Source organism: Bubalus bubalis, chromosome 13 (genome assembly GCF_019923935.1).
Source record: "Bubalus bubalis isolate 160015118507 breed Murrah chromosome 13, NDDB_SH_1, whole genome shotgun sequence".
Lineage (NCBI taxonomy): Eukaryota > Metazoa > Chordata > Mammalia > Artiodactyla > Bovidae > Bubalus > Bubalus bubalis.
In genome coordinates, this window is record NC_059169.1 from 20,256,683 (window position 1) to 20,269,431 (window position 12,749).

Sequence of the window (12,749 nt, forward strand, 5' to 3'; positions counted from 1 at the left end):
CTCAGTGAGTTTAGAGTGGGTATGTTGTTTTCCCCTTGTATTCTTTTGATCTGAAAGGAAGCATACTAACAATAAAATAATTGGAAAAATGGTTCTGAGTTTAGTTGCTGTAAAAGACAGCATATGACCTCACTTTTAAATTCTTACCACTGAGCATTCCATTTGAGAAGATAGATTATTACTTTTTAGATGTAGGGAAACATGATTCATTAAAGAAAAATGTTGATAGAAGTCTCCCCTTCCTCCTTTTGAGGTCACAGTTGATTTGTATTCTCATTAAGATTCTTCTCTTGCTGAGCCCTAAATGTATATTTATGCATGTTCTTGGATCTCCTTTCTCTTTATTGTGGAGTTTTCCACCCTTTCTGTGGTTTTCCTCCTTTCTGTTGCCCTAGCTCACCTTGATACCGACCAGGGTTCTTGGTCTTCCCCAAGTAGAGGGAAATTGCCTAGAGAACCCAAAAGAAATTCAGGCAAGGTTGCACTGGGGCTCCTGCACTGGGTGTAGGAGGTAAAACAGGCTCTCTTGTTGTCTCCCCAAGTGAGGAGGGCAAGCTCATTCCTTATATGCGGTGAGGGTTGTGGTGGATCAGGGATTGGGCTGGAGAGGTAGTTTAGGGGTTTTGCCTATCCTTTTGTGGTATTGAGTGTGGGGGAGGGGGGCACTCGGTTTTTGCCACACCTTTGGTTTAGGTCCCAGCTCTTCAGAAATGGCAGTTGGTTCTTTTTGTCTTTTTTGTATCTTTTGGTCCAGAATTTGCCCCAACTGCACATGAGCACAGTTACTTTTAGTCCCATATAGTTTCTTTGTATTTTGTAGCTCTAGGAGGGGTGTGTCCAGGTGTGAGCTTTGCCCCATTGCCACAAAAGTTCCCTGATCCCAGGCCGGGGGCAGGGCAGTTCCCAGGATATCATCTCAGTGACTCAAAGCCCTTGGAGAGGATGAGGTCTGAGAATATGCAACTCCTCCTGAGGGGTTCACGTCCTTAGCCTGACCTCACAGTGGCTATCAGGGGCTTCCACCCACCAGTGGCGCTTAAAGTAAAGTGTTAGTTGCCCAGTTGTGTCCGGCTGTTTGCGACCTCATGGACTGTAGCCCACCAGGCTCCTCTGTCCATGGGATTTTCCAGGCAGGAATACTGGAGTGGGCTGCCATTCCCTTCTACCAGGAGATCTTCCCAGCTCTGGGATGGAACCTGCGTCTCCTGCATTGCAGGATTACTTTTTGAGCCACCAGGAGAGCCCGGGTTGCTTGGAGTCCACATTTTGGTTCTCATGCTCAGAGGGTCACTTGTCAGCTCTGTATACGTGGCGTTCTGGTGCCTCCAGTAGGTGTTGTGGATTTAGACGACAGCTAATGGTACTTGCAGGAGCTAACTGCCACATCCTTCAAAGCTTGCAGAGAGCTGAGTAGGTTGTGCTGGCTTGGGTGCCAGCCATGGAAAATCAGGCCAGCAACAAGAAAAAGGCAGGGGAGTTGCCAGATGTGGTTGATCTTGTATTGACTTTTTTTTTTATTTCCTGCAGTGAGTTTTTTTTCTCTACACAACCATAGAGGCAATGTGATTAGTTTTATGGCAGTCTCATTAGTTTAATAGTCACTCATTATGTTCATGCTGGTGGAAGACATTAGGCAGTTTCTGCGTCCTCTCCTCAAAAGCAGAGATGAATGGCTTTAGATTATGTAATCATGTAAGCAGGTATGACAGTATTACTAAGCAACTCTAGGCAACACTCGGGGAAAAATACAGCAGTATTCTGTTTCAGGGGAGCTAAACATATGCTTACCCTAGTTGCCTGTTGGAATAATTCCCATTATCAATTCTGGGGGGCAGGGCCATGAACCAGGAAATAAGTCAAATGCAAAATAAGTGATGAGAGCCTGAGTCTGCTTTCTGAGTCCTTTAGATGCTTACTCGGAATCTGCTACATTGATTCACTTATATTACGATGCCAGAACCTAGTTTAGAAATAGCAGTAGGTAATGGTGAGCTAGTCAGTTGAAGGGATAACCTGATGGCAGGGGAAAAGATAGAATTATAATGTATGTAAAACCCAAAAAGCATGGCCGTTTGGAACATTCCGTGGGATAGAAGCGCTTCTATGCACTGAGGGTCATTGGCACTGGATATAAGTCTTACTGGCGATGAGGAGAGTGCAGCATTAAGATGGTGAACTGAGTTCTCGTCTTTGGTTTTAAAGGCCGACTGCAGCAGGGTTTGGGGGAAGATGCTGTTCAAATGAACATTGGATTCTTAAAGGGTTAATACTTCTCACTAGTCTGGAAAACTCAATTCATGTGCAGAGAACATTCTTTTCTCTGCTCCTTTGGTGGTATTTGTGTGTCCATATGTGGGTTATGGAGTTTCACATCTAATTCAAAACAGTTGAGAAAGGAAACATTGTTTATTTTTCAAATGAAATGACTGATATTTTTTGCACTATATTTTTTAAAAAGTTGAACAAAATTTATGTTTTGGCCTAGATTATCAGTTCAGTTCAGTCACTCAGTCATGTCCGACTCTCTGCAACCCCATGAACCTCAGCACACCAGGCCTCCCTATCCATCACCAACTCCCGGAGTTCACCCAAACCCATGTCTGTTGAGTTGGTGATGCCATCCAACCATCTCATCCTCTGTCGTCCACTTCTCCCACCTTCACTGTTTCCCAGCATCAGGGTCTTGTCAGCTCTTTGCATTAGGTGGCCAAAATATAGGAGTTTCAGCTTAAACATCAGTCCTACCAATGAACACCCAGGACTGATCTCCTTTAGGATGGACCGGTTGGATCTCCTTGCAATCCAAGGGACTCTCAAGAGTCTTCTCCAACACCACAGTTCAAAAGCATCAATTCTTCGGCGCTCAGCCTTCTTCACAGTCCAACTCTCACATCCATACATGACCACAGGAAAAACCATAGCCTTGACTAGACGGACCTTTGTTGGCAAAGTAATGTCTCTGCTTTTGAATATGCTATCTAGGTTGGTCATAACTTTCCTTCCAAGGACTAAGCGTCTTTTAATTTCATGGCTGCAATCACAATCTGCAGTGATTCTGGACTCCAGAAAGATAAAGTCAGCCACTGTTTCCACTGTTTCCCCATCTATTTGCCATGAAGGGATGGGACCGGATGCCATGATTTTAGTTTTCTGAATGTTTTCAGAAAAGCCAACTTTTTCACTCTCCTCTTTCACTTTCATCATAGAGTTCTCTTAATTGTCCCATATGTAATTTCTCTACTCCCTACCCTCCACCTCCCCATAAATGGATTCCTGCTTCGATGGAATGAATACTCCATAATTCGTAGTATTGTTCTTAATGGCCATGCAGATTCTAGCATAATCAGTAATTAGATATTTAGATTGCTTTCTAATTTTTAGTAATTTGACATTTAGATCGTTTCCAGATTTATATATTAACAAATAGCAGTGCAAATGAACCTGATTAAAGCCAAACCTTTCGAGACATCCTTAATTTCTCAGGGTGTGTGCATTGGAAAGCTTTTGATATGCTAGGTTTCCTTCCAGAGTTAACTGCTTATATTCTCCTTGATGATATGAGATGTTCCTACACCGCTGCCAAACTTAGATGTCATATTTTGAGTATATTTGATTATTAGCAAATTTTCATTAATGTTCTGTGTTTCTTTTGTAGTGAATTTCCTGTACATGTTCTTTGTCCCTTAAAAAAATTGGTAGGCTTTTATAATTGTTAATCAATATTTAGACGTCCTTGATTTATTAAAAGTTAATAATTTATTAATTAACTTAACTAATTTAGGGTCTGACTTATAGAGCAGATTTGATCCAGTTTATTTTCCTTTTATTGTTCTCATGGTAGAACTATTGCTTCCACAAGGAAAACAAATTTAACCAAACATTGATAATATCCCATTGTAATATGCTAAGTAAATATAGAACTAAAATAATAGCATTAATTTGTATGTTGTTTTCTCTAAACTGGATGTGAACTGTTTTTACTATAACCTATAGACGCGAGTTTGATCCCTGGGTTCGATCCCTGGGTCGGAAAGACCCCTGGAGAAGGGAATGGCAACCCTCTTCAGTATTCTTGCCTGGAGAATTCCTTGGAAAGAGGAGCCTGACAGGCTACAGTCCATAGGGTTGCAAAGAGTCAGACACGATTGATGCAACTGAGCACACATGAACACACTTTATTGGAACTGAAGATTAATTTTTTATAATTAATGGGCAGCAGTGTGTGGACCAAAGAAAAAACAACAGTACCTAGAAGTTGAGAATTATGTTTTATTTGGTGGGCCTGGAAAATCTCATGGACAGACGTTGTAAAGAGTCGGGCACAGCAGAGTAACTAAAAAACAGCAAGCCTTGGATTAGATGATAACTGGGTTTTGTTCTGATATGGAATACCTGTTAGATTGGTTCTGTTAGTCTGTCTGGGGCAGTTATTTCCATTTTGAACTTAGTCCAAGTACATGGTTCTTACTCTAGTGTGTAAGTCATGTCCTTCCTGACAGCTGAAGTGGATGTCTGAGCTGTTTATTAGGAAGATCTCTTTCTTTTTGGGTAGAATCTGCAGTCTCCTGGCACTGAGTGACCTCACCGAGGCCCCGTGGAGTCTGCCTCTGTTCACATACAGTGATGTTTGCGAAAAGTCCTTTGGGAAATCCCCACAAGATGTTCTGGGCTTAACCTCTGCTCTTCCTGCCCAAATTACAGCCATTTCTGCAATTTACAACATCCATTTCTTCTTCTTCAGTTCAGTGACACTTTAACTCTGCTTGGGCACAATCTACCCCCAGGTAGAAAACAGGCCAGCCACAGGGCACACTTCTTCCCGGGGGGTCACAGTCCTGCAGTGCTCATCTTTCACGGCCTGAAAACAGGTGCTTTGTATATTTTGTCCAACTTCATAGTTTTGCAGTGGAGGGCAAGTCCAGTACCCATTATTCTTTCATGGTTGGAAGCATAAATCTGGGCAGATTTGCTTGTAAGTCATGTCTTCCTCATTAATAATACTGTTGCATCATGTTCTGTTTTTTTTTATCCTGTGTAGCATCTGAGTGATTCTCTTGTGACCGATTCTTGATTTCTGTGTTGGCTGCCGTGTTATAATTGCTTCATGTTAACTTTTGTTCCAAAACCAGCCTTTTGGTCCATCAGTTCCAATTAGGTGGATTTTTTTTTCCCCCCTTTGATGATCAGTTTAAAGTCAGAGTTGGTGTGCAGTTCTGCCTTCTTTTAGTTGTTAAAATTAGGGATCAATTATCTACTTCTTCAAAATACATGTTTTCTGCATGAAAATTACCATTTATTTGTATGTAAAATTGACTTTAAAAGGTAAATAGGAACCTTTTAATATATCTGTTTATATTTTGCCCATGTCCAAATTCATCCAAACAAAAACAAGACAGGGTTGGGGACTTTGCTGTTTGCTGTCCTTGTGGACATGGCTGTCACCACATTGAGGGGCTAAAGGACAAACGTGGGTCCCTAGAGCCCCGCTGTCAGGGGTCACACTCCTTAACCTGACATAGCTCAAGACCCCATCAAAATGTGCTCTGTTGTGTTATGTTCCAAGAGTGACTTGGTATCACCACAAAAATCCAATTCTGTCTCTCTTTCATTTCAGGCCCTTCGCTTGAGTAACTCGGCCATGGGAAAGACCACCACAGGCCAGATAGTCAACCTGTTGTCCAACGATGTGAACAAGTTTGATCAGGTAAGCTGCCCAAGGGATCCTCTTCCATTTTCCATCCTTCTCACTGCGTTCAGCTTATTAGGATGCCAGGTTCTAGGGTCAGCCAGGGTTCTCTTTATCCAACTCATTTCTTCTGTGTGCAACTTAGATGTAATCATGTGTATTGCCCTGTAGATGATAATTTTGTTTTTCTGACGTTGTGTACAACATGCTTCAGTAATAGATAGGCAGCAGAGATCTTGCCCAGCTTGGTTAGTGTCCCCCTTGGTTAGGGGTCCTTCTGGCGTGGCCCTTCTTGGCACGGCCCTTCTTGGCACATGATGTCAGTTTGCTGCCTGAACTGTCTTCCTCCTTTCGAGGTGATGAAGGCTTGGTGGGTAGGGGTTGTTCTTTCCCCTGTGCCCTGTTCAGTGCCTGCTGCATAGGGAGCCTATGAGGAATAATGCCAACTGGGTGGTCCCTAGCCAGAAGCAACCTCCTCTATACTGTCCCATTACAATCTTTTTTTACACTTTATGAATAGATCACATTACCCAGGGCATTATAGCTTCTAGTCAAATCTATATTGCATTAGACACCTCTCTTTTAGTTATTCATTCATCAAACATGAACAGAGGCCCCTACTCAGTTTCAGGGATGCATAGGATTTAGTTTTGCCCTGGAGAAGCCGCAACCTGTTAGGGAGGTACATACACAAATAATTACTGGAGGGTGTGGGGACTTTCCTGGGGTGCCGGGAAGCTGGAGGGGACACAAGGACTGAATTCTGAAGTGGACAGAGTTTGGAGAAACTCGAGCTCACCTCTTGGGTGTACAAAATTGAAATCTTCCCGTGGCTGCCGGTCAACTTCTCCCTGGACATTTCCTTTTGCTGACCTTGTGCTGCCCTGGAACAGCATCATCTCAGTCAGATGCTTAGATTTCTGCTTTAGCAGGTGTAAAACCCACTGTGATCATTTCTGTTTGGGTTCCCATCTGTTCTTTGACAGGAGATTGTTTTAAATTGTGTCCTTATAGGTTTTGTTTTTGTATAGTCCTAAGAAGGCTTTTTTTTTTTTCTTTTAAGGTAACGATATTCTTGCACTTTCTGTGGGCAGGGCCACTGCAGGCTATCGTAGTGACCGCCCTGCTCTGGATGGAAATAGGAATATCGTGTCTTGCTGGGATGGCGGTTCTCATTATTCTTCTGCCTTTGCAAAGCTGCATCGGGAAGTTGTTTTCGTTACTTCGGTAAGACAAACACTGGTTTAAAAAATTGCTAATGTGTAATTGATTAACATCTACCATCTGCTTGAAGTCATTTGCTGGCTCCTCCAGGCACCATACCTGAATAAGTAGAGTGTCCTTAAGCAGAATGTACCTTAAATGATGTTATTTAAGCTTTGTTAAATAGTAATAACCTTAGAGGCCCAGTTCCAGATGCATACATTTTTGTTATGCTTGTGTTAGAGCCATTTTCAGGTGTGTATGTGTCTGTATCTTGTTTTTAATACGTTATAAGCACCATAAGCACCCAAAGAGCAAGATCAGTCTTAAATATGACTTTGTAAAGTACCATGGTCCCTGCAGCGTTTATGATAGAAAAGAGACAGGTGATGAAGGACCTAATGGTGATAAATTAGAGCTGAAACAGGTCCCAGAGGGTTGGAAGTGGGTCATTGTCCAGTTTGTCAGGTGATGGAGATCTTGTGCTATTTGAAGCACGTTTAAGTTTTTTTGTGTGTGTATACTTTTTCATGTTGTGTTTTTCTGTCCTTGGAATTTCATTTCCTACCTTTGCTGTGGAAAGCTGTTCCTTATCCTTCGAGGCCCTGTTCTATTGCTACCAGGTCTCTGAAGCGTTTCTTGCTCTCCTTTCCCAGTGCCATTAACAACCCCATCTTTTCTGCTCCCCAGCACTTTACTCCTATTTTATTACATCACTGACACTGTCTTCCTGTTCGATTTGGGTGTCTTTCTGACTTCTCTACCCAACCAGGACCTCCTTGGGCAGGTGGTTTGTATCTGACTCATTTCAGGTCTTCCTTAGCCAATTCTGTAAGTTTTCCAGGTTACTTCTTGAAGTGGGCTGAATGGTTGACTCCCTAATTGAAGTCTTCCTCCGTTTGTACTTTGAGTAGGGCCTGCCTGTGTTGTCAGCTTAGGAGAGCTGTAGGGAATCATTTGATCCCTGGTGCTTGGCTGTGCCCCTGCTGCTGTCGGTAAGGAAATTCTTGCTGTGGTCACTAAGGCTCATCTCTCACGTCTGTCCCCTTAGGAGTAAGACCGCAGCCTTCACAGACACCAGGATCAGAACGATGAATGAAGTTATAATGGGCATCAGAATAATAAAAATGTATGCTTGGGAAAAGTCTTTTGCAGACCTTATCACCAATTTGAGAAGGTAAGTTTTTGTACACACATGTATTTTCTGGTTGATTTCATATTTACTGAGTGGTTTAGAAGTCTTACCAAGTTTTCAGATTAAGGTGAACTTAAATACTCCTTAGTTCACCATTTATACATGTGGACATGTGGCTGCTGCTGCTGCTGCTAAGTCATGTCAGTCACGTCCGACTCTGTGCGACCCCATAGACGGCAGCCCACCAGGCTCCCCCGTCCCTGGGATTCTCCGGGCAAGAACACTGGAGTGGGTTGCCGTTTCCTTCTCCAGTGCATGAAAGTGAAAAGTAAAAGTCAAGTCTCTCAGTCGTGTCCGACTCTTTGCGACCCCATAGACAGCAGCCCACCAGGCTCCCCCGTCCCTGGGATTCTCCAGGCAAGAACACTGGAGTGGGTTGCCGTTTCCTTGTCCAGTGCATGACCCCATGGACTGCAGCCCACCAGGCTCCTCCATCCATGGGATGTTCCAGGCAAGAGTGGGTCGCCAGTGCCTTCTCCATACACCTGGCAGGAAGGTTAAATAGAATAGGAGAGACGTCCTTTGAGTAAAGGAATAGATATATATGCTTCTTATACAGAAATTAAATAACAAGTGTTTCTTAATACCATACATCCCAAATGAGCAATGATTTAAGATGTTAGCATTCAAAATGATATTTAAACTGAAACTATAACTTATATAGCACAAATGGGGAGATTATAGAGGTTGAGTGTACATGTATCAGGCCAGACTTTATGAATCAGTATTATTCCAAACAGAGCCATAAAAATATTTTTTTATGCTTTGCTTTATGTTTATAGAATTTTTTTTTCTGTCTTTCATTTAAATATCTGATGAGTGTTTGTACTCCAGCACTGGGTAGTTAGAATTCTCTGGCTGCTCCCGTCACCTCTCACTTTGCACCTTTGTGAGCGCCCCTCCCTCTGCTGGGCGTACACTCCCATCTTCCTTCTTCTCTGGCCTCCGCCAGCCCTGACTGACCCCAGTTCATCTTCTCAAGTTCCTCGTCCCTGTGACCTGCCCTGACGCCACTGCTCCGAGTTAACATGCCTTTGCTCTTTGTTTCTCTGCTCCCTGCTTGTATCTCTTGTCTTGGTGTCTCTCAGTTTTGGGGTTGCTTATTCTCTTTCCTCTGATTTCATGAGCTCCTAGCGGGGACGGGCTCTGTCTTTTTGTCATCAGTGAAGAACTCTGCCCAGGACTTGTTACAAATGCTGGTTGAATGAAAGTTCAAACCTTGTCTAAATGACCCAAAATAGTGTGATACCAAGACTCCATTTAGTTGGAAGAGTGAAGTTGGTGATGAAGTGTGTGGTCCTTATCTCGGCACAGAGCCCCTGGGTATGCAGTGTCTCCAGGACGTGAGGGATGGATTATCTTAATCTGCGTCCACTCTCTAGAAAGGGACCACTCACACAGGGCACTGAATGCATGTCTTGGATGTGGATGCTTCTTTTAAAACCTATTTCCTATGCTTTTTTTTTTCCCAGGAAGGAAATTTCCAAGATTCTGAGAAGTTCCTACCTTAGAGGAATGAATTTGGCATCATTTTTTGTTGCGAGCAAAATCATCGTTTTCATTACCTTCACCACCTACGTGCTCCTTGGCAACGTGATCACAGCCAGCCGTGTGTTTGTGGCCGTGTCGCTCTATGGGGCTGTGCGGTTGACAGTCACCCTCTTCTTCCCTTCGGCCGTCGAGAAGGTGTCAGAGGCATTCGTCAGCATCCGAAGAATCAAGGTTTGCTGACACATAAATTTATTATGTTGTAGGTGGATTTTGTGTCTTTTTTTTTTTTTTTTTTTTTTTTTGCCTCTTTTTATTTGGTGTCAATGTGTTCCAGTTAGCTGAGGTTTAGTTTTCTTAGTGCCAAGGCTGGCAGTCATTCCAAAATGTCTCAGTACTTCCCTGCCTTCTGATATAGCTGCTGCTGCCGCTACGTCACTTCAGTCATGTCTGACTCTGTGCGACCCCACAGACAGCAGCCCACGAGGCTCCTCTGTCCCTGGGATTCTCCAAGCAGGAATACTGGAGTGGGTTGCCATTTCCTTCTCCAGAGCATGCATGCATGCTAAGTCGCTTCAGTCGTGTCTGACTCTGTGCAACCCCATGGACAGCAGCCCACCAGATTCCTCTGTCCACGGAATTCTCCAGGCAAGAATACTGGAGTTGGTTGCCATTTAGAGTGCATTGTAAATATCATATGATCCCTGCTCACTTATAGCTGGTAGTATGAGTTGCAGGGGTACAGGCTCTTGATGACTGCAGGATGATTAAGTTGTTTGAAAGTAGGAAAAGCAAAGAGATTGCATCTCCAGTGCTGCCTTGAATGACTAGGTAGTGACTGTGCTCAGTCCTGGTGAGAATAGGATACCTCTCTGGTCCAGGAGGGGAGGAACTTACTGAGAAGTCCCTGCTCCTTGCGCAGGAAGAGTGGCCTCAGATTCACTTAGTTCTTTGTATCTAAATAGATTCTTTCCTCCATAGATGTTTCACTTGATTTCTGAGCTTCCCCTTTTGATTTGCTTCTTTGTCTCTGCCCTTTTTCTGTTACTGCTTAATCCTCACTAGCTGCCCTCTTCCTTTCGAACTTGTGATGTCAACATACCCACAGTCTGTCCTGCTCTCTTTTTAAAAAGTGTCTTTAAATTGCCAGAGATAAATAATTTCCATCACCAAGATAAGACCCTGTAGATATTTAAAGATTTGTGTTTTTATGAATCAGTCAAAAATGAAGATGAATTGGCTCTGTGAGGTGGCCTGGGCATGAACTTAAGTTTTTGGGCTTTATAAAACATCTAATTTGTTTTGTTCCCATGTCTCCACAGTGACGGTTGGCCAATAATAGATCTCTAGTGAAATTAGCTTTGGCTGTGGTTTTGATTTTATTTTTTGGTCTTGCCATAAAATCGGAGATATTTTATGAAGTTTCTGTAGTATAAAAAAACCATTGCACCTAAAACAAATCAGTCATATGAGGTCAGTTCGGGTCCCCTGAGTTTATCTTTCTCTCTGATGGGGCTTCTAACAACACTGTTAAGGAATGGTCCATGCAGTTGAATAAAATTTCTTTCTGCTTTCACATCTTGAAGCAGAACATTTAGGAATGGATTTGGACCATAGTAATGTTCTCAGTGACACAGTGACCTGTCCAGATGGAAGCTTCACATGTGTGTTGTGTTGCTGTGGTTTTGTTATTGCTGCTGCCAGGGCTCCCTGTGTGGTCCAGGATCTCTGAAACACATCATCTAATTTTATCTCAACAGCAATTGAATGAGCTAAACATTAGTGTCCCTACTTTACAGATAAGGAAACAAGTTCCTGTGTAACAGGTGAAATAGCTCACCCATCCTCACGCAGCTTTCAAATGACAGAAGGAGGATTCTGCCCAAAGCCTGATTTTTTTTTTTTTTTTTTTTAAACCAGTGTTAACAGTACCTTGTTCGTACCTTCTGGCATGTGGAATGGTGGAATCTCTTGGCTCACTGTCTTTGGCCCCCTGGGTCACCTTCTCCTCTGTCCTTTATTTAAGTAAATGCTGCTGAACCTCCAGCAGCCCCATGACCCTCTCCCAGCACTTTAGTTCACCCGGATCTAGGGCTTCATCTATATGCACGGCCAGCCCCGCACTGCCCAGCATCATGTCTGGCAGAGTGATGCTGACTCCCTGGGTGTGTTCAAAGTCCCGGGCTGCTTTGAGTTTTAGGGCTTGCAAGTCACCTGGAAGGAGAAGAACAAGAACTTGGTTCCTTCTCTTCCTTGTCTCTCACTTGGATGTGTTCATGCCCAATTAGAAGATCAAAAGGGCAGCAGGAGTGGAAGAAAAGGTCAGCTGAGTTTACTGACCCAAGTGGTCAGAGCTGGGCAGGGTTTGATCACAGATGGGCTGGAGGCGTGGTGGCCATGTAGAGTTTAGAACAAGATGTGGTATTGAGTCCTGCTGCCCCAGTGCCTCCTGCAGGCTGGGACTCAGTAGACTGGGTGGTCATCTCCCGGGATTTCCACTCAGGTCATGTCTGGGAGCCCTAGGAAGGAAACCCACCACGCCTGCGCACCTTGGAGCGGGTGCAGTGGTGCCTTTATTTTTCTCTTAGTAATAAAAGGCATTGTGCTACTGCAATAGGATTATAAATATCTTGTCTTAACTTAAAAGTACCAAAAGTCTTCAGTGTCTTTTACATCCAATGAAATGTGTCTCGGAGGTTAATATTATTCAGAAAGCTGTGTAGGTTTTCCCTTTCCAGCCACTGGGAAGTCAGTCTTTTTGGCTGCAGTTCTGACGTTGATACTTTCCTGCATGACCTGTTCTGGGTCTGCACTTGATGGCTCTAATGGCCATTTAATTCCAGCTTTTTTATCAGCCTGAGCCCTGGGGAAAAAAATGCAGCCAGCAGTTTTGGCTCCTTTACAAGCTGGTCATGTGTTGGAATCTCATTTAACCTCTGGAAGATTATACTGTCTATCCCCACTCAGACCTATTATTTGTGGACAAATGCTCAATAAATTTAATTCTTCATTTAAGGCATAATTTTTCCTTTTTTTGAGTCAGTTTTATTTTTGAAAGTGATGAATTTCTAGTTGACTAGACACACACTGAATATTGAGTTTTTTGGTAACACTCTTAAGCTAAAATTTTAATTTCTGCCTAGACTAGTTGGGTAATATACACGTACAACCTTTTGC

General features: G+C 43.3%; 1 protein-coding gene across 7 annotated transcripts in view; it reads left to right on the plus strand.

Annotated features, from left to right (window-relative positions):
* Positions 1-12,749, plus strand: part of LOC102398488 (ATP-binding cassette sub-family C member 4) — a 171,844-nt gene that overhangs the window by 60,479 nt on the left and 98,616 nt on the right. For all 7 annotated transcript variants that reach the window (XM_045162549.1, XM_045162553.1, XM_045162554.1 and 4 more), the window contains 4 exons: positions 5,615-5,704; positions 6,750-6,913; positions 7,941-8,066; positions 9,557-9,806. In XM_045162549.1, coding sequence (XP_045018484.1) covers positions 5,615-5,704; positions 6,750-6,913; positions 7,941-8,066; positions 9,557-9,806 — 630 coding nt within the window. The remainder of the gene's footprint in view (positions 1-5,614; positions 5,705-6,749; positions 6,914-7,940; positions 8,067-9,556; positions 9,807-12,749) is intronic.